The sequence below is a fragment of the Olea europaea genome, unplaced genomic scaffold, assembly GCF_002742605.1.
Source record: "Olea europaea var. sylvestris unplaced genomic scaffold, O_europaea_v1 scaffold312, whole genome shotgun sequence".
In the NCBI taxonomy this organism is placed as follows: Eukaryota; Viridiplantae; Streptophyta; class Magnoliopsida; order Lamiales; family Oleaceae; genus Olea; species Olea europaea.
The window spans coordinates 313,006-335,807 of record NW_019249964.1 but is presented as its reverse complement, the minus strand read 5'-3'; the positions used below and the strand labels follow the sequence as shown (position 1 = coordinate 335,807).

At 33.2% G+C, this 22,802-nt stretch overlaps 1 protein-coding gene and 1 long non-coding RNA gene across 11 annotated transcripts; both read left to right on the top strand.

The window, feature by feature from the left end:
• The first annotated feature begins 4,278 nt into the window (after positions 1–4,278).
• Positions 4,279–18,040, top strand: LOC111385305. Of its 10 annotated transcripts, none has more exons than XR_002701041.1 (7): positions 4,279–4,405; positions 4,656–8,361; positions 8,456–8,533; positions 12,519–14,867; positions 15,423–15,503; positions 15,928–16,103; positions 17,788–18,040. It is a non-coding gene; the product is annotated as an uncharacterized LOC111385305 (long non-coding RNA). The 10 variants fall into 10 exon arrangements; XR_002701044.1 differs by lacking the exon at positions 4,656–8,361 and having other exon boundaries at positions 4,279–4,466; positions 12,519–12,606; positions 13,947–14,867; XR_002701043.1 differs by lacking the exon at positions 4,656–8,361 and having other exon boundaries at positions 4,279–4,466; positions 12,519–14,397; positions 14,600–14,867.
• A 1,131-nt stretch (positions 18,041–19,171) lies between these two features.
• On the top strand, positions 19,172–22,286 carry LOC111385309 (probable E3 ubiquitin-protein ligase RNF144A-A). The gene is made up of 2 exons (XM_023009690.1): positions 19,172–20,133; positions 21,998–22,286. The coding sequence occupies exons 1-2, from the start codon at positions 19,343–19,345 to the stop codon at positions 22,065–22,067; spliced, it is 861 nt and encodes a 286-aa protein (XP_022865458.1). The 5' UTR covers positions 19,172–19,342; the 3' UTR covers positions 22,068–22,286.
• Positions 22,287–22,802: the final 516 nt, after the last annotated feature.

The following is a 22,802-nucleotide window of genomic DNA, read 5'->3' as shown; positions in this document are numbered from 1 at the left end:
TCTACAAGAGGCCTCGACCAAGTTCATTTGAGCCTCATCAACGGCCGCTCTTCCTGGATGGCCTTTTCCTTCTACAAAAGGCCTCGGCCAAGTTCATTTTTACCTCATCAAACGACCACCTCTTCCTTTTACAAAAGGACTCGGTCAAGTTCATTTCAGCTTTATCAACGACTGCCTCTTTTTTATAGGCTCTTTCTTATACGAAGGGCCTCGGCCAAGTTCATTTTAGCCTATCAATAGCCACCACTTTCTGATTGGCTCTTCCATCTACAAGAGGCCTTGGCCAAGTTTATTTCAGCCTTATCAATGGTCATCTCTTTCCGATAGGCTCTTCCTTATACAAAGGGCTTCGGCCAAGTCCATTTCGGCCTTATCAACGGTTGCCTCTTCTGGATGGCATCTTTCTTCTACAGGAGGCCTCGGCCAAGTTCAATTCATCTTTATCAACGGTCGTCTCTTTCTGATAGGCTCTTCCTTGTGCAAGGGTCTAGGCCAAGTTCAATTCGACCTTATCAACAGTCGCCTCTTCCCAGATAGCCTCTTCCTTCTACAAGAGGCCTCGGCTAAGTTCATTTCGACCTTATCAAACGGCTACCTCTTCCTTTTATAAGAGGCCTAAGTCAAGTTCATTTTGGCCTTATCAACGATCGCCTCTTTTCGATCAGTTCTTCCTTCTACAAAAGACCTCGGCCAAGTTCATTTCGAACTTATCAACGGCCACCTCTTTTCGATAGACTATTCTATATACAAGGGCCTTGACCAAGTTCATTTCAACCTTATCAACAGTCAAATGGCCTCTTTCCTCTACAAGATGCCTCGGCCAAGTTCAATTCGACTTTATTAACAACCGTCTTTTTTCGATAGGCTCTTCATTATACAAAGGGCCTCGGACAAGTTCATTTCGACCTTATCAACGACTGCCTCTTTTGGATGGCCTCTTCCTTCTACAAGAGGCCTCAACCAAGTTCAATTCGACTTTATCAATGACCCCCTCTTTTTGATAGGCTCTTCCTTATACAAGGGCCTCGGGCAAGTTTAATTCGGCCTTATCAACGACCGTATCTTCCCAAATGGCATCTTCCTTCTACAAGAGGCCTCGGCCAAGTTCATTTCGACTTTATCAAATGGCCTATCTTTCTTCTACAAGATGCCTCGACCAAGTTCATTTCGGCCTTATCAACGATCGCCTCTTTTCGATAGGCTCTTCCTTATACAGAGGCCTCGGCCAAGTTCAATTTGGCCTTATCAACGGCCACTTCTTCCTTCTACAAGAGGCCTTGTCCAAGTTCATTTTGGCCTTATCAAACAACCGTCTCTTCCTTCTACAAGAGGCCTTGGCCAAGTTTATTTTGATCTTATCAACTGCCACCTCTTTTCGATAGGCTCTTCCTTATACAAAGGGCCTCAGCCAAGTTTATTTTGGCCTTATCGATGGTCTCGCTCTTTCAGATGGCCTTTTCCTTCTAAAAGAGGCCTTGGCTAAGTTTAATTTGGCCTTATCAATGGTCGCCTCTTTCTGATACGTTATGCCTTATACAAAGGGCCTTTTCCAAGTTCAATTCAACCTTATCAACGACCGCCTCTGCATCAACTTAGCACAAGATGCTAACATGCAGAGCATCGCCCCTCTACATCACCTTAGCACAAGTTGTTGACATTCAGAGCACCTTCTTCTTCTTCTTGAAGCCTCATCACGACTTTCACTAAGTATAATAAGTTCGTCTCTCCACATGGCATTGCCTCTTCTTCTTGAAGCCTCATCACAGCTTTTACTTTATATAACAGGCTTCCCTCTCCACATGGCATCACCTTAGGCTCGCCTTTCCAAATGGCATCGTCTCTTCTTCTTGAAGCCAAGTCATGGCTTCCACTAAGTATAACAAGGCTTGCCTCTCCACATGGAATCGCCTCAGGCTCGCCTTTCCACATGGCATTATCTCTTCTTCTTGAAGCCTCATCACGGCTTTCACTGAGTATAACAGGCTTGCCTTTCCACATGACATCACCTCTTCTTCTTGAAGCCTCATCACAGTTTCCACTAAATATAACAGGCTCGCCTCTCCACGTGGTATCGCCTCTTTTCCTTGAAGCCTTATCACGACTTCCACTAAGTATAATAGGCTCCCCTCTCCATGTGGCATCGCCTCTTTTTCTTGAAATCTCATCACGGCTTCCACTAAGTACAACAAGCCTAATACCACAATCTTTTTCTTTCTCCTAATTTTCAAGTCCACACATCATATTAATATCCATACTTGGATTTCAGGGACTATATGGTATTCCACGATATTTTTCTTTTTCCTAACTTTCAAGTTCACGTATTATATAAATATTCATACAAAAACTTGGGGGACTATTGTTACATCTCTTCCAATGAGACTCTAAACATTATCAAATAACAACTGCACAGCAAGAGAACTTAGGCCCGCACTCTACATCATTCTACACATGTAGCAATTTGTAGAGCTCCCATGGCCAAGCCCCCGTGGATGAGCCCCCACGGCTGAGCCACCATGGGTTGACCTTCCTGGCCGACCCCTATTGGTCGAACCAGTGGAGAGCCGAGCCCCATGAATGAGGCGAGGAAGGTAAAGGCATCTTAGGAAAGATCTTCATACAAGATCTTGTAACAAGTGGGTGATGTGACAACTTATTGCATAGATGGCTCAACTCAATCAGCAAGTCAAGTCTAGTCTTACATGTCAGGCCTAGAATTGCAAATGGTCATAACATTAAATGCACTTAAGCCTAAGTCTGATTGATTAATGCCTATGACAAGAGATCCTAGCCACCAAGATAAGGCCACGTGTCTCTTTATCCAATGGCTCTTACTCACCATCTTCTACAATAAAAACTCACACTTGGTGTCATTTCAAAGGTAATGCAAGTTTAGACTTTAATACTATAACTTTGCTCTCTATGATTCTTTATTTGACTCCCAATACAGATCCCCTTTATTCTATATTGAAGGTTCACGTTAAAAGCTTTCCCACACTCAATATATTTCTTTCCATAAACTGACTTGACTATCAGAGTGCACGCGGTTGGCTCCATCCACCCAAGAAAGCCACGTATGTCTAACGATTTATCCTAGTGTGCAGGAATACAGCTTATCTAGACGTAAGAGGTCTTGAAATCTATTGTCCATGTTGGAGGTGCATTTTTCGAGGTTAACAGTTTCCATTGGATGGACATGCAAATTTTGACAATATTAAGAGGAAAAGTTGAAAATGGAATATAAAGAGTCGTAACTAAACTTGAAAATTTAGAACAATCAAAATATTGTATTAGAGTATCTTCAAAAGACTCAATTTTTAAATAGCATATTCCATATTTTAGAGGGCATCTATAAATATAGAGAGTAAAAATTTTGAAGTACTCTAATAAACTCTTTATATTTAACACTTAACTTTACTATTTTCAAAAAATATTTATTATTTTCTTTATCTTTTATTTAAACCAACTTTTCTCTAAATTATTATATTATTTTTCTATATTGAAAATTGAAATACTTTAAATACATTTGGCCCTTATTTGAGTCTCATTCTTTTGATAAGAATGAATTTTTGAATAGTGTATTGATGGAAATGTGTGGTTAAAAAATTAATAAAAAGTTTTAAATTTACATGTAATATTTTATATTTGAATAATGTATAGTTAAAATATTGTCAAAATACTATTTAAGAATGTATTTTTTTTTCAAAGAATGAGAATCAAACAAGGGCTTAATTATAGAGACCTACTCTCTAAATTAAAATGTTAATTTAAAGAATTCCTTGGAACATGATTTGAAAAGTTAACTCTTTAAAATAAAAAGTATCTTATGTTGAAAAGTATTTTGGAGATGCTCTTAGAAAAAATAAATAATTTCTCTAAAGGATTTATTCGGACATTTAGCCCATGTTTGATTCTCATTCTTCTAAAAAATTATTTTTTCAAAAATCATTTTTAACCAAATAATATTACACACAAATTCTTAACTTTTCTTTAATTTTTAACCACACATTCTCCATCAATCTGCTATTCAAAATGTATTATTTCATCCAAAATTGAAATCAAACAAGGTCTTAAATTGAGATTATCTTTACTCTCTTAAAAGAGATAATACATACTGCACTATTCATTTGAGAAGTTTTGGTGAATTTTCCGTTTGACCCTCCAATCCTATTTTATTAATTCCAAAAATAAGGGCTTAATGGTCTTTATGTATGGATAACAATAATGATCTTTGGATACAAAATATCTCCAGAATCTACTGTGATCACTGTGTTGCAAAAACTTCTTTCATACGAACTTATATTTCTCTCTCTACTATAGAGAAAAAGGCGAAACAAAACCCTTGGCAAATTCAATCGACGATTATAGCTCCGTGTCTTCATCCTGTTGCAATTTTGCAGTGGCTTTTGTACGTGTTGCTGTCATTTGCTAATTTGCAACGGCGTTTGTACATTTTTCTACATGTTCTGGTATTTATACACTCGAATCATGAAGTATGTCGATTTAAACTTTTCCTTCAGCTTATGGTTCTTCTTTTCAAAAAATTTTAGTACAGAAAAGCCGAGAATCTTGAGATATAATCCAAAAAACTTCATTCTTGTGTCTTTTTTCTTCCAATTCCTTCAACCTTATTGCTTTTTATTTGATTTATTAAGCAGGAATTTCAAGACATTTTTTTCCCCTTCAACTTTATTGCATCGTTTCAAACATTCCTAAAGCAGCCGAGATTACTGTTCCTGGGTCGAGTTTCTTATGATTCGGGTTCTCAGGTCGTGGAATTTAATATTTTTGGTGTAGTGATTCTTCTTCTTCTACTAGAGTCTATGGATTTCTATTTTATAGTTTTCAAATTAGAAGGCTTTGTTTGTCTAGGTAAAAATGAGGGTGTTTTGGTGACAGATTTTTAAGATTATTCCTATTCATGTTGTTGTCCGTTTAAGTCACCCTTAGTTTCTGGTTCAAAGTTTATGGGCCTGTAGTAATAAAGGTAGCGATATTGATTATGTAGTTGATTTTGTTGTTCAAAATTTGAGCGAACAAAATTTTTCCAATTTGGACAACCAACATCTATGTAATCTTCACTTACATAAAAACAACCTCTGCATCTAATAAAAGATTTCACAAGAATTTTTTCCCTAAAAAAAGATATATCAAATAAATCATTTTGATATACCAAATAATTATTTTTCGATCTTACAACATGAGGTCCCTTGTCATGTGAGCTGGTTCCCAAAATAGTATTTATTTTGATTTCATGTGATTTGAGTACATTTTCTTAATTATTAATAACGTACAATAACTTGTTTATTTTTAGTCGAGTTTGAATTCCCTTTTAATCATAATTTTATTTTGGCACGGCTTTAATTTAATAGTATGTAAAGCTATGCCTCGATAATGAGAGGTGGAACCATGAAGCTTTGTTATTAGTCCGACCTGTTTGTAGACTTGCTTCAAGATGGATTGAATCAAGACAAACTACATAAAACATAATCTCAATTGAAGAAAGAAATATAAAGAAAAGAGGGTCACAAATTGAGTACATGGCACGTGGTGAACTTCATTCAAATGTTCCAATGCTGTGAATATATTTTTAATGGGTGGATAATAAGCAGTTAGTAATTATAGAATAAAATGTATGAATAAAAAAATATATTTGGTTAATTTAAATTATAATTTAAGTTTTCTCAAATATAAATTCATGTATCTTTATCTTTGGAAATTCAAGTGGATGTTAGTTTAACTCGGTGAATGTGCATGCAAGAAAATAGTAATTTTTGCTTGATTTGATTCATTCAAAATGGAGAAGTAAGAATGATATTTGAAGAATATGCATAGGCTAATCTACAGCTTGAACTTAGATAAGAAAGAGATGAGGAAGATTGCTTAACTAATATGTAGAAAGGTAGGCAGAGGATCATCTTCGACTGAGGGATTGTTCTAATCCTTTGAGAAAAATGATGAATTCTATTGATACAAATGGGAGATAACAAATAAATCATTTCGTAAGTAACAAGCTACCAACAAATTCACTGTAAACACAAACATAGATTATTTGTAAAGATTTCATCAACTTAGTTGAATGAAAATGTACTGAGAAATAGATGTATGGTCCTTATTCAAGCATGTTTGTATTCAAGCTAGAAATAGCCATCAAATATGGAAAAAAACACTCACTTCATTAATTTAAAATTGCATGCAGGACATAAATGTGCATTATTTTGATAGATGGCGTGTTCAATAGGATCTGGAATTCAGTCCTACACTAGGGAACTAAGAAGTTGTAATGTGCAGTAGATTGTGGAATTTTAGGCTAATGAAAGATGGATAAATAAATTTTTTTTTAACTGGTTATATGTTGGCCAGATTTCCTTTTATACGTGTATAAAGTGTCACCTCCTAGTCCATAGATGCAGAATGCTCTTTACTTAGTTTGTGCATATACACATTGTTAATTAGAATTGTGGAGAAGTGTCAAATAATATCCCTTGGTGAACATGGGTGTTCATTTTCTTCTTCGGATTTTCAAATTCATTCTGTAAATCACTTAGGATTCCTCTTTCTAAGTTTCACGCTGACTTGATGATAATGAATTCAAGTATCTGGTGATTGGAAGTCGATAAGAAAGCCTTATTTCATACCTTCGAATATGCAAGTTTTTATTTGGATATGATGATATCTTTTCACATGGACAAACACGTAAAGCACAAAGAGAATATAAAGAACTAAGAGAAATTATGCCCACGACTAAAGGAAACTCATGCACACACTTCTACATTCATAAACAATATGGTTCTTCGATATTTTTGTACATTGGCATAAATATGGATGTTCCATTAGCTTCTTTCTTTTACTTCTATCATTTGTCCGCTTGAATTCTTCTACTATCTTCAATATTCTTCTACATTCTGCTCTTTCTCCAATTGTCAAAAAATTTCCACATATGTGTTCTTCTGATCAATGTCTGAATAGTGTCTTCTTGTTTCTATTAGGATATTTATAGTCTCCATGTGTTCAAAACTGCAATTTATGTTATGTTCATTATTGTTTTTACATATTATAAATAGGTCAATTTGTCTTCAAATATTTTTTACAGCCAACTTTTTTTATTGGAAAATTTAATTCGAATGTTCAGATGATTTAACAGATATGCTAATACTTTTCTTAAATTCTTTTAGTTCCTGTTGTTCACCTCGAGCTCCAACCATTCGATAAGTTATTGTTCTCATGGACATTTTGAAAACTTGTGCTAATAAAGAGACTGGTTCTCTTAACTTTGAAACAATTTTTCATCGCCAACAACGAAATCAAAGGCAAAGGGATCGGCAAAATAAACTTTGAATTGGCTGCAATGATCTTCGCAAGAGGATAACTAATACTCCGTCATCTAGAAATAATGATACCAGTGTTGCATTAGTGCAACATTCTATAATACATCATGATGATGAGGCTTCTACTTCAAACCAAGAAATGCCTAATATTTCCAATTCTAGATTACAAGATAGTTTGACTCTACTAACATACCAATGAGTGCATATATATTACCAACTTGCATCTACTGTAAATATTGTGGTGCATGAAAAGTTTACAAAGAAAGTAAAGGCTTCTGCTACTCCGATGGAAAAGTTCAACTTTTTATGCTTGATTCACCAACTGAATTATACAACTTATTTACTTCCAAAGAACTTAACTCTATGGAATTCAAAAAAATCGCAAGAGGATATAATAACCATTTTACTTTCACTTCATTTAGTGTAAAGTACGACAAAGACCATTTTAAAGCATACAAAGGTATTTATACATTTAGGGTTCAAGGGCAAGTATATTATTATGTCAATGAACTTATGCCATAGAACAATACGCCTTCTTATATCCAATTATACTTTTATGACATAGCTAATGAACTTCAAAATCGTATGAGAATTTCAGAAAACTTTGTTGAATCTACTTTGATTGTATTAATTGAAATCCTGAAAGTAAATTCATATAGTAGATTCTTTAAGTATTTAAGGGATATGTCTAACTTGTACAATCATCGTATACACATAAGATGCGATCCTGGACTTGATCAAAGAGTCTTCAACACTCCTATAGTATCTCAAATAGCTGTTGTATGGGTCGAAAATGACGAAAATGCCAATGTTCATGTTCGTGACATTGCCATATATGGTCATTCTGGTGATTCGCATGTTCATTATTATTATGGTTGTTATGATCCTTTACAGTAGCCTTTACTTTTTTCATATAGGGAGTCTAGTTGGCATGAAGGCATTTGGAAATGTAGAAGCATGTACTTTGAGCTTGAATTCATTGAATTTCCAAGAACAGTTACCTCTGCAGCTAAATTTATTGAAAAAGAAAATCAAAGTTTGCAAATATAGCTTCTTATACATTCTTCTAACTTTTACAATTTGGATGTTTTAAATGAATGCTCAATTTCGTTTTCCTTTTCGCCATGCAGTGCTTAACGGAACAAAGAAACGGTCTCACATTTCCTGTCGAGAATATTATTCATAAAAATTGCAAATTAGGCCTTTCGGTAAGTCTATTTTGCTTTACGCTGGTAGATTGTTTCAACAATACGTTGTAGATATGTAGATTGAAACTGCCCGGTTAGACTATTTTCGTAACAACTAAAAGCAAATTCGTGCTAAACTTTACTAAGGTATTGTAGATAGCATTGAAAATGGAGAAACAAGGGGTTACAAAATTAGATGAAAATTTATTTTGCCACAATCCTTTACATGTGGGCCTAGAGATATGCTAAGGAAATATATGGATGCAATGTCAATTGTACAACGTTATGGAAAACCGGATATATTCTTGACTATGATATGTATTCCAAATTGGCCATTGCACGTATATTTAGAGCAAAATTGGAAGAATTGAAAAATGATTTATTCAAGAAAAATATCTTAGGTCTTGTTGTTTCACACATATATGTGATTGAATTTAAAAAAAGAGCGCTCTTTCATGCACATTTGATGTTGATTTTTAACTATGGGCACAAAATTTCTTCTGTTGCACATGTTGATAAGATAGTATCTTGCGAAATTCCTGATGAAAACAAATACCCTTATCTTTATTATGTTATTTTCAAACATAATATGCATAGCTCTTGTAGAGACCTTAATCAAAAAAATGCATGTATGGAAGCGAATAAATGTTGCAAAAATAAATACCCTAAAGATTATTGTAATACTACTATCTTTGGTGATAACTCATATCCGTTGTATAAACATCGTGATAATGGTATTTCTATAAAAGTTAGAGGTCAAATGTTAGACAACCGATGGGTTGTACCATACAATCCTTATTTAAGTGCAAAATTTGATTGTCACATTAATGTTGAAGTATGTTCTTCTATTAAAACTGTAAAAAATTTGTACAAATATGTGTACAAAGAGCATAATCGTATTAATTTTTCGGTTGATGCAAATGAAAGAGAAAGAAATTGATGAAATTTCAGCTTATCAATCTGTTAGATGGATATCTCCACCTGAACCTATGTGGAGGATTTTTTCGTTCAATTTGGCAGAGATTTATTTAACTGTTTATTCTTTACAGCTTTATATTGAAAATCATCATCAAGTATGATATGATGATCAAGATGATTTATCTACTGTCACGAGAATGAAAATACGAGAAGGACAATGTTAACAAAATTTTTTCGAATGAATGAAGCAAATGAATTTGCACATACAGTTTTGTATCGAGATTTTCCAACAAATTTTGTTTGGAATTCAACTAAGATTTAGACTCTTAGAAAGAAACAATTTGTTATCGGACAAATTGTCACAGCAAATCCATCTGAAGGAGAGCGATATTTCCTCCGCATTCTTCTCAATCATATTCGAGATCCAATATCATTCCATGATTTACGCACTTTAAATGGGGATACTGTTAGTACATACAGAGAAGCTATAATTTTACATGGTTTGTAGAGTGTCTATCTGAAGCTATTGTTTATGAAATGCATATTTCTTTAAGACGTCTCTTTACTACACTTCTTATGCTTTGCAACCCTGATCGTCCAAAGTTGTTGTGGGATAAATTCAATGATTATATGATTGATGATTACGTACATAAAGATATAGCTCCAGAATTTGCTGAACTACAAGCTTTAGAAGACATCAGTTTTATTTTAGAATCATTTGGTAAAGACATAAATGACTATGAAATGGTGCCATTCAGTATAGGTATAGATGAGAATGAAAGGTAGAGAAGAATGGTTGCAGAGGAAACAACAAATTTGGATATTGAAGGAGGCCATACTTGTGCAACAAGCTTGAATAATGAACAACAATTTGCATATGATTCAATTATGGGAAATGTAAATTCAAAATCAAGTGGGGGTATTCTTCATAGATGGTCCTGGAGGAACAGGGAAGATTTTTTTATATAAAGCTCTCCTAACTAGTGTGAGGTCCCAAAATTTAATTGCTTTGGCAACTGCATCTTCTGGAGTATCTACATCTCTTTTACCTGGAGTCAAACAACTCATTCAAGATTTAAAATTCCTTTGGAAATAGTAGGCGAAGTTAGCTGCTTTGTTAGCAAGCAATCAGCTTTGGGAACTTTGTTGAAAATGTCAAAATTAATACTTTGGGATGAAGCACCTATGGTGAATCGTTGTGCTATAGATAGAATGCTCAGAGATATTACTGATTGTAACTTACCTTTTGGTGGGAAAATAGTAGTTCTCGGAGGAGATTTTCGACAAGCTCTAACGGTAGTGCCAAGAGGGAAAAAAAAGACATAATGAAGGCTAGCTTGGTCTTCTCTGACCTATGGCCTTTGTATTCACATCTACCGTTGGTTGAAAACATGAGGGCAAAGATAGATCCAACATTCTCTGCTTGCTCAGAATTGGAAACGAAATAGAGCAAGAACATACTTGTAGCTGCATTACATTTCCAAACCGCATAATTATACCATTCAAGGATGAAATTACGTCTTTAAAAACTTTAATGAATCATGTCTTCCCAAATATAGAAGCATATGATGATAATTTGCATAAGATGGCAAATCGAGTTATTCTTACGCCTCCAAATAAATGTGTCGATCATATTAACAGAATTTTATTAGACTAGATTCCAGGTAAAATTTACACATAATATAGTTTTGATGAAGCAATTGACAAATAAGAACAAACCTTGTAGGAATATTTCTTGAATAGTTTGACCCCAAACGATATTCCACCCCATAAATTGAAGCTTAAGTTAAATTGTCCTATAATCTTATTGCGTAATATCAATTCTTCTGAATGAGACATATCTTAGTTGTCGAAAATTTGAGAAGAATGTAATTCTTGCAGAAATTACAACTAGTGAATACTGTGGAAAATATGTTTTCTTATCGGAATCCCTTTTATATCTTTGAGAAGTGATCAAACCTCAATTCCATTTAAAAGAACGCGATTTCTAATTAGGCCATGTTTTGCAATGACGATAAACAAAGCACAAGGTCAAACACTTGATTTTGTTGGTTTGTATCTTCCTGAACCAGTTTTCTGTCATGGACAACTTTATGTAGCATTATCAAGAGTTAAAACAAGAAAATCTTTAAAAATTCTACTTAAATCGTCGAGCACTAAAAATTTACACCCTACATACTAAAAATGTTGTCTATAAATAATTTTTTTCTTTTATACATCCGTAGGAATACACCTTTTCTTACTACTATTCTTTTGACATATCTTAGTCTTTTTTCATAACATTAAATTGAATATTATGAAAATGTATTTACTTGCTATGGAAAATTGATCCAATCTTGCGTCTACAAACGAATATGTTGACTATATGCCCAGAATTTTACTTGAATAAATTTTAGATGAGATTTTTACGTACTATAGTTTTCATTAAGCATCAGATAGATCACAACGGAGTCTACAGGGAGATTTCTTCAACAGTTTGACATAAAATGTTATTCCACTTCTTCTTAAGCATGTGTAATCCTATATACTACTTACTTTGTTCTTTTATACCTTGTTATTTTATTTTCTTCACTTATGCAGAATTTTTCTTGTGAATTGAGCATTGATTAAGAAGAATAAGAATATAGATCCATATCTGATCTTTGTGCCATTTCTTCAAATAATAAATGGTTGTTCATTTATTTTGTATTCATCGCTTATTTAAGATTAATTGTATGTTTTGTGCTTCGGGAAATCGTATTGCGTTAATAATTTAATCGTTCTATATTTTGGGTCACTAGAAAAACCTCTATTTTCTCTGACTATCTCATAACTCCATAGATTACTTTTGCATTTCTTTCATACACTGCACTCACCTATAAATCTTGATGCTATACAAATATAAAATGAAAATTTGCTTTTCCAAAATTTGAAAAATTGTCTTCAATATGTTCTTCTTGTTGTATTCACCATACTTATAATAAAGGTTTTAGTTTTTATTTCTATTCCATCCCATCTCATTTTCTTTTTACATATGTAACCCTATGATTAATATTTACTTCTTTTATTATTCTATTATAACTTATCTTATACTTTTTCATCATTGTAGTATTAACTGGTTGAACTTGCTCTTTAGTATGAGATGTACTAGTGGCATTGAAATTGGCTCCTACGATAGAGACAGTATAAAGAAAAAGGTGAAATCACTCATTCCATGTAGTTTAAATTCGTAAATGTCATCGATGTATTATAGACTCCCATGCTTTGTTCTCAGATATGTAAGTTCAAAATTAACATGATGCCTAAACTATTAGTAAAATTTCATGTATATTTGAGCATATTGTTCTCTTATGTGATTCATACAAGCAAAAGAAAGGGTCAGTGAAGAAAAAATGGTCACGTAGAAAATACTAAGGCTCCAATAGCAAATTCAACACACATGGTCCGATGATTTTTAATAATATGTCACGGATCTAGATTTCATGCCTAGACATTCAATATGAATTACTAACTAGAGAAGCGTACAACTTCTTTCATTGAAAAATTTACAGACATGATTAATAACACATAAGAAACACTGTGTAGATTGTTTTGATATTTCTCAAAGATGAATGTAGAATGAATTTCACACCCACTTTCATTTTTGAACTTAAAAATTGTTTGACTTATTAATTGACTTATTTTTTTGGTTTGTTGAGCTTGAACAAAACATGACTTTACATGATGATTTGTTGTATGATATGTTTCTTGTTAATTCATTTGCTTCTAGATTATTTTTTGGGTTGTGTACTTGCATACTCATTTATATTATTCCTGAAATTTGTATTTATTCATCAAAAGAGATTACAAAATCAAATGATAAATTGTTGTCTTTGTAGTTTTTGAAGGGGATTGTTGTTTTATTTTTAGATATGGTTATAGTTGGAAATCCAATTGGTTCTTTTTTATTTCTTTTGAATTTATGAGTTTGTTCTTGATGATTTCCTGTGGTGATAAATCTTTCATGGTTTATTTCACTTATCTATCGTTCTTGATTATGTTTGTAAATATATAAATTTTTCAAACTTGATTCTTCATATCTTCTAGTTCAATGAGTAATCTACAGAATTGGCTCGTGTTTCGATGGCAATTATTAAAGCTTCAATTTGAATGAGCTTACTTCTATTCACATAATTTTAGTGAGTTCATGAAGTTATATATCTGTGTAATTGATCTTATAGTACTTTTATTCAAATTTATCACAGTAAGTTCACGAAACTATATATCTATCTATTTCTTCTCCAAGGTTCACGCGAAAAAGATAACTTGAATGTGGGAAAGGAACTTCAGGATGAGTTAGATGTGCTTATTGAATGTAGGGATATCTAGAAATTATTTGGAGAAAAGCATGTTATAAGAGATGTGAACTTCAAGGCGAAATTTATTTGCTTTTGGTTGTTCAGTTGTTTGTAAGAAGCATGAGCTTCAAAGTGATATTTTTTTTTCTTTTGATTGTTCAATTTTTTGAATGTTTCAACCATGTTTATTATGAATTCAGGTCAAAACCACAAGTTAATGGTTGTTGCCTAGCTTTACAGGTGACATGGAAATAGAGGTTCTAATCTATAGCTGTAAATTTGTAATGAAGAATAGTTTTTGCTTCATGAACTATATAACACCTATTATATACAAATAAACGAGCAAGTATCAAGCATGGTTTTATATATTTGTAGGTTTATTTGTATATAATAAAACTCTTCCTCTTACCATGACCTTTATCTTCCCAAGCATTTTTCTCTACTAATGAACAAGCTCAAGCTTCAAGAAAATCCTTTCTAAGAGTAACGAATAAAGCTGTTGAAATTGTTGTAAATCCATTCTTTACAACTTTTCATTTCCATACTTTCTTCATCTGTCATATCTTTATTTTTCTAATTCAGACATTAATTTCTGTCATTTTATTTAGGCAAAAATCATTTCCAAGAGTGACAAATAAAACTATTGAAATGGTTGGAATTCTCTTCTTTACGACTTTCCATTTCCATACTTTCTTTGTCTCTCATATCTTTTTTTTTCTAATTCTAACATTAATTTTTATCATCATATTTATGTCTTTGCCTTCAGAGGTTCCAACCATAGTATGCTATTAATTTTTATCTTTCTATTTTTTGGTACAATTTTAAGCAGTGTTTTTATTCATGTTTTGGGCAGCTCTACACCCATATGTGCTACTCAAACTTCAATGACGTTATCCGCTCTATCATAAACATATATACAAATGTAGTCACTATTGAGAATTCAAAATCAGACAAGAAGATTTGTTCAATTTTTTGTGAGATAGTGAGGCATTGGCCTCGATTGGTCTTGTAGGGTGTGATAATGGATGGGTTATGCAAAAATATCACAACTGCAATACTAATGGAGTACTCTCTACTCTACCTCTTATTCATCCTCTACCTTTTGATTATAGCTTGCAACGGTGAGTTAGAATCCTTTTTATTTTATAGAATTTGTTTCTTTAATTTAGTTTATTTGTATATATATGATCTTATTTCTCCTTCACACTTACCATGTTTCTTTTGTAATATCTGATGTCTGGTAATTTGAAAATTATGATTACTACTAGTGTTTACTGGAAATTTTGTTTTACAATTCAAAGGGGAAGTAATGTATCAAATTGCTTGGTTTTAGGTTTATCTGTTGCTATACTGTGTATCACTATCATTCGTAGAAAGAACTTTCATTTTATATATATTACATAGGATTCCCTCAACTTACCAATTTTCAGGAGATTGACTCCACAAAAAAAGTTTCAATGCAAAGAAATTTGACACAAAAATTTGTGTATTTCATAATCTCATCTGTCTACGAGGTATTTGAGAACCAGATTGGTTTACATATATACAAATTCATGGTGTAGATATACACACATACACATAAATCTATGGACACTTGAGAATTGAGATATGTTTTTTTTTTAATTATTTTTTACTTCTAGAGATGTGATCACATCACTGTTGATATTGACCTTCAGGCACTTATTGCTCTGGTACTTGATTTGTGACGCAATTCGGAGCTTATAACTGATGCAATTATAAGTAATTTGCAATTCAAGGTGAGATCATTGAAATTATAAGAGTTTTTTTACCTCTTATTGTAGTGCATGATTAGTTTTTTCCTTGTTGATCTTTCCCCATTGTTGGCAGTACTCTTATTTTTACTTCTGATATAGAGGGAAAAGTAGTTTCGCAAGCATTTAAGACACAGCCACAATTGTTCCTGACCTTTCTTTTTATTCTTTTGTGTTTTTTCAGAAGAAATATAAAGAAAATATTATCTTTGAATCTTCACTAAAAGCTCAGATTATTGGAAAATGGCTTAATAAAGGTTATTTGAATGCTAAAGTTTGGGCCAGATACTTAGATGAATCATTATGCATTAATGGATTGAGTCCCACTCTTGTGTTGTTGTCATGTATGGTTAATTCTTGTTTTTATTTATCCTTAACTGATTATAGAGAAATAAGATTATTTGTGCAGGTCTCACGAGGAGTGAAAGACATTATTCTATTTTAATGGAACCTTTGACAGTATTGCTTTTCTTTGACCTTGCTACACATGGTTGGATAGTAACATTGGAATAATATGATCACCTCGTAAACTGGGGATTCAAGCAGTTGGATCTTTTGTTGTTGCAAAATATTTCATTTGAGCAGGTCTGATCTTCAAAACAACTTGGTTTGAAATGCACTAAATATTAGTCTGATTGAATTTTGCAATGCTTCCGTAGGTCTCACAGTTGCTTAAAATAATTTTGTAGTCAATTTCTTGCTTTTAGTGATTGAGAAGAAGTGATGAATTTTTTTTATCATCTCTTCTTATTCTCTGCCTCTATTCTTAAAAGTCTAATAGAGTAGATTCCAATTAATTAGTAATGATATAATATATTTCAGGATATGAAGATGCTGTCTTACAAACTCAACGAAGCCTTGCCTATTTAAACTTTGGCTAGAATTTAATATTTAACACAACACTCTGTCCAGCTATGGTCTTGTGTTCCCAGGGGATTAAAAATGGCAATATGACTGTTAGTAACTCGGTAAAACTTCAGTCTTCTTATCTTTTTGGTTTACATACTATCAAATCCAGAAAAAAGGATCACTTCTACCATCAAATGATTAATGATATTGATGCCTCCACTACAAAAAGGATATTAACATAGTCATACAAATGCACACACTCGTACACAGATGGATAAGGGACGAATGGAAAAGAGAGTCATAACAGTGAAATCTCTTTCTTGGATTTTGGTTGAAGTCCTCCTTCACTTCTTCGAAATGCCTTTAAAGAACAAATCTTAGGTAGAATTAGATTCATTAATAGTTTTTCGGCTTAGAAGTTTAGGTGATATGATGTTTAAATTCTTATATAGGGGGTTTCGAAAATGCTAAAAAATTTTGGACAGAAAGTTTAACTTCTAAGTACTTAATAAGAAACTAATGGAAATGAGGAAAGGGTAAATGTAGAATCTAATGTAGGTTAGTGTATTAGATCCGTTAAGTGGTTTGCTAATGAGAAAAAATGTATGACATGAGTATCTCCAACTACCAAGGTGATGTAGGCCTTGTCCTTATATTTCATAACCAAATGATAATGAACATGAGCAGAGATAAAACTTCAAGCAAAGTTCTTTTGATTTATAGATCACGTGGCCTTTTGATTTCTTATTAGATTTTGTATGGCTTCACAAAATCAAGAATCTTAATTGTAATGAAATTGAAGTCTTTAGACTTTTGGTGGACATGAAGAAGGAATGGTAAGTAACGATAGGTAGTCATTGATGGATTTATGTACACAGTAAAGCTCGTCAAGAAGATATCGAATGAAATTCATCAATTTAGGTGTACACTTACCTTGTTTCACAAAGGTTTACGGTTAATAAAAAGAAAAAGTTGATTAGAGAAAATGAGAAGAAGTATCTCCTATAGGAGAGGAACAAGAACACAAAAAGGAATAGAGAGTGTGGCAGCTGACTTTGGAGGTATTCCTTAGAGAAACTAGCTTCAATGAGAAGAGAGTGGTTATAAGGAGTGCTTAGTAACTTGCCTTTCTGTTCTTTCTCTTCAATTTTTTCTATCAGCATTATAGATTTGAGAAGTTAAATTATTAAATCTAAGTCGTCAAACTATGCATTTACACACATAACTTAGTTTTGAACTTTGTTTTGAATTGATGTGTGTGGCTGGGGAAAATGTAATTTGCAACTAAGAAAATTTTTGAGTGCACCAATTTATTTCTACAAGTTACATATTGAAAAAATAGAGAGACACGGTCTTCTCAATTTTTGTACTTCTTTTCTTATGATTCTGATCATTATGTGTTTTTAATTGACATATTTAGGAAAAGGCTGATATTGAGAATGCAGATAGTGCCAAGCCTTTGAAGTTAAGTGGCGGTGGTAAAGAGTACCCCAGGCGCAAGATATTAGTCAAGAAATGAGTATTCCCTTTTATTACATTGTGTCATTTGAAATTTAGCTGAATGTTGTGTAAGATAGTTATTTTCTACACAAACATATATATAAATATATGATCTTGACCAGTGTATTGGTCTTTTTTTTTCTTACCATTTACCAATAAAATTCACCAGCTCATATATTGAATTTTTCGGGGTTATTGCTTATAGCTTGTTGAAGTTGAAATATACGAGTTAAGGTACATTCATAGGGTGAAAACATTGTGTCAGAAGTGCATTGCAGAAACTTTCCAATTGGACCTTGTAAAATGGGGAGGTAAATTGCTTACTGGTTGATTTAATGCTATTTATTATGTAGTGTAATTTTCAAGAAGAGTATGAGAACTCCCCTTATTTTCATAAAATTAATTTCTCCAACCATCATCAGTTTCTGCTATTGGATTGTTATAAATTAAGTCCCAGTAAATTATATTTTCGAATGAGAGGTTTTCGCATTGTTCTCTTCTCTTTTATTTTATTGTAGTTCGTTTCTTGTTTTGTATATGGGTATATACTTTTAAATTTATATATGTGCGTGGAAATGAATGAATTTTCTCCTTAACAAGTATGTGGAGTTCTAGCAAGAATATCATCATGAAATGAGAGATGAAGAGTGTAATCCTTTTTCTATTATGATTATCCTTCCAATTTTATACCGATTGAAGAAATATTTCATCAACCTATTATATAACTTTGATGAATAATTCATCTTTTTAACGTTTCTCAATTGATTTAGGATTGATCTCCATATATTAGCTTAATTGATAGTGCTTTTGATCTAACTTGAGTTAAAAGGATTATGATCAAACTAATTAACCTTAAATATAATGCTAATAATTCAACTTGAACTATGTAAGTAATTTGATTGTCCTTACTCCACATGGGAAAAGATTTTCTGTGTTTTTAAATCATATAATTTAATAAATCTCTCTGCATGCTCAATAAGAAAAATCTCATTTCAATGTAGCTATAGCAAACCTTCAGTTGAGAATTCTACAAAAATTCAACGCATTTAATACTCTAACATTACCTTTAAAATAGTTTCTAACATTACCTTTAAAATAGTTTCAAAGACTAGTAACAAGAAAAGTGGTAAACTTTTACCATTCAATCATTACTTTCAAGAAAAAATGTACCAACTTTTGTTTAAAAAAGTCGAATCTGAGACAGTAATTGTATATTTTTAATAATTACGCAATTTATTAATATTAATGAACTAAGCCTCGTCCTCATTATTTCTTAGTGAAAGTAGGGAAAGTCAAGAAGACCGAAGACCAAAACTCCAATAAGAGAAGTCTCCTTCTGAGCTAAGAAAGAAGTACAGTTCTTGGCGGATTTTTATATTATAACATAGAAAAAGATCGAAAAAAATAGCCAAAACGAAGGAATCCCTTCATTTGTATCACAATTCTCATTTCTACTGTTGTAAGGATTCTTCAAAATGGCAAAAGAATCAAAGGAACTAGTGTCTGATGTTTTTAATGAATCATTTGATCTTTCCTGCGACGATTTTTACTTCTCTTTGCTATTCAACTTAGAAAGCGAAGTCGAAGAAATGATTCTTCCAGTTTCAGATTCTTTATATGCTGAAGAATTGCAGCTCCAAGAATCCATCATGGCCTCAATAATCAGTTCTCAGAACCCGAGAACTGATCCGATTTCCGAAACAGTTGTTGGTGAATCATCGAGACGATTCTGCAAAATATGCATAGGAAGTAAAGAAAGTGATGAGATGTTCACAATTCCGGGCTGCAATCATCAGTTTTGTGCCGAATGCATTTCCGAACATGTGGCAATAAAAGTCCAAGAAACCGCGGTCGTAAAGTGCCCGGAATTGGACTGTAGAGCCACTCTCAACATAGATTCTTCTAGGGAGATCATATCTAAGTATGCTATTACAACATGGGAGGATGTCCTTTGTGAGTCACTCATTCCTCCTTCGCAGAAATTTTATTGTCCGTACAAAGATTGTTCAGCTATGCTGGTTAAGGATACCGATGAGGTTATAAGGGAATCAATTTGTCCTTTTTGCTGGAGATTGTTCTGTGCACAGTGCAATGTGTCATGGCATTCGGGAGTTGAATGTGAAGAGTTTCAGAGGATGAATGAGCATGAAAGAGGAAGGGAAGATTTGATGGTCTATGAACTTGCTAAGCAGAAAAACTGGCAGAGATGTCCTAAGTGTAAATTCTTCGTCGAAAGAAATGAGGGCTGCTTGCATATCAGTTGCAGGTTAGTAAATTTTATATTTCTATCTAAGATCGATTACAGAATCTGCGGGTAATTTTAGTCTAGATGTCGATATTTCATAACAAAATGTTAAAAGACGTAATAGAATACAGGGTGTCTCCACGTGAAGGGAGTCGCAGTGACTAGAGTCGGACCAATAGGTCTCCATATTCTTTATTGATATCTGATTTTCCATGGGGATCAAGTATGGTGTGTTGAATATAGATTAATAGCATTGATGTTTGGTACTTAAAATTTTAAAACATATTCTCCTATGTTATCCTGTTTGGTAACAATCAGGCTGATGAGGTATGTAGGTTTTACTAGGTTGGGAAATTGAGTTTGGGCTCCCTAAGCTTTCAGTTAGTGCAGCTTTGGATTTTAAACCTTCAAAAGAAAGGTTCTCAACCCTAATTGATTTAAGTCTATGAATTCAAGTTTGCACATGATGAAAACTGTCAAAAGTGGATGCTAAAATCGATGAAACTTTCATGGGACTTAAACCTGGAAAGCTAAACATCAAACCACTTTATATCCAGCTTTAGGTAACGTGAAAATCACATGCGATCTTTTATAACAAAATGTTAAAAGACGTAATAGAATACAGGTTGTCACCACGTGAAGGGAGTCGCTGTGACTACAGTCGGACCAATAGGTCTCCATATTCTTTATTGATATCTGATTTTCCATGGGGATCAAGTATGGTGTATTGAATATAGATTAATAGCATTGATGTTTGGTACTTAAAATTTTGAAACATGAATCCCATGTTATCCTGTTTGGTAACAATCAGACTGATGAGGTATGTAGGTTTTACTAGGTTGGGAAATTGAGTTTGGGCTCCCTAAGCTTTCAGTTAGTGCAGCTTTGGATTTTCAACCTTCAAAAGAAAGGTTCTCAACCCCTAATTGATTTAAGTCTATGAATTCAAGTTTGCACATGATGAAAACTGTCAAAAGTGGATGCTAAAATCGATGAGACTTTCATGGGACTTAAACCTGGAAAGCTAAACATCAAACCACTTTATATCCAGCTTTAGTTAACGTGAAACATGCGATATTTCATGACAAAATGTTGTAAGACGTAATAGAATACAGGGTGTCTCCGCATGAAGGGAGTCGCAGTGACTGGAGTCGGACTAATATGTCTCCATATTCTTTATTGATAACTGATTTTTCCAAGGGGATCAGGCATGGTGTGTTGAATATAGATTAATAGCATTGATGTTTGGTGCTTAAAATTTTGAAACATAATCTCCTATGTGTATCCTGTTGGGTAACAATCAGGCTGATGAGATATGTAGGTTTTTCTAGGTTGGGAAATTGAGTTTGGGCTCCCTAAGCTTTCAGATAGTGCGGTTTTGGATTTTCAACCTTCAAAAGAAAGGTTCTCAACCCCTAAGTGATTTGAGTCTATGAATTCAAGTTTGCACGTGATGAAAACTGTCAAAAGTGGACGCTCAATTCGGATGAGTCATGAGACTTAGCCTGTGTTTGCTGCACATTTTTTCAAAATGAAAATGTTTCCAACCATTGTGCACACTTTTCTAAGCCAAATGTGAGACGCAAGTCAAAACTATATTCATAAATTTAAATAAGTTGGGACCGAGAACCTCCACTTCTTAAGGTTTGGGATCCAAAACCACGCTACCTAGACGGTCTGGAAGCCCAAGTCTAGTTTTTGCATATAGGTCTTAGTCTTACACTTAAGGTCATGAATGAGATTAGCGCAATCGAGTCCCAGCCCAAGCGTAGACTACGTCCCAAGAATCAATTACATGAACCCTTTCTCATCGACTCTGTTTCTTGAATTCTTTATTACAAACAAAGCCTTATTAATTGCTGCATTTCTTTTGGTGATGCCACAGATGTAAATTCGAATTCTGCTATGGATGTGGAGCATCATGGAGTTCTAATCACAGTGGTTGCAGACCATAATGACAATCAAGAATCAAGATGGTTGCACTTGAATAATCATAGCGTTCACATTCAGTTACCAGTTTCAATTCCATATCAAGTTCACAATTGATATTGAGTAGCATTGAGTGATGAACACTGCTGTATATTCTAAATCTTTTGTTTTATCGGGTCCAAACTAAAAAACTAAAAATATTATGGCGTTCCTTTATTAATACTATGCTTTTATATATATACTTAGAATGTTGTTTCCTTTTGTTTGTGATTTCACTTAATTTGTAGCTCTCTTTTCCTTTCCCAATGATTACAAGTCTGAAGAAAAAGAAGGCTCTGTTTCGTAAATTAATAAATGGTTTATAATGAAAATGGTAGTGAGATCTACGAATTGTGTGAATAATAAGTTGTGGTTATAAATAAACGGTTAAAATTAATATTTCACATTGACTGAATTTATAATTCATTTATAAATTATTCTCTCCATCCCACGCTAATGGATTTGCTTCCGTTCTCACACAAATTTAAAAAAGCTTAATTAATATAGTTGAAATTATATATTTTATTTATATTTTTTCTAATATGCCCCTATATTAATTATTCATATTTGTTGATAAATATTAGAAATTAAGAAATTTACTATGTTCTCAACAAGGAAGGTAACTTATAATTTAGATCAAATAAAAATAGAAGGTAAAATATATTTTTATGGGACGGAGGAAGTATATTTTCCAAACAAATTCTCGATATGAAGGAGTAGGT

Bases quoted from the DNA above. Each gene is read 5' to 3' on its own strand.
- LOC111385309 (XM_023009690.1), top strand. From the start codon at position 19,343: ATGGCAAAAGAATCAAAGGAACTAGTGTCTGATGTTTTTAATGAATCA. The intron at 20,134-21,997 runs GTTAGTAAATTT...GTGATGCCACAG, and splicing joins TGCTTGCATATCAGTTGCAG to ATGTAAATTCGAATTCTGCT.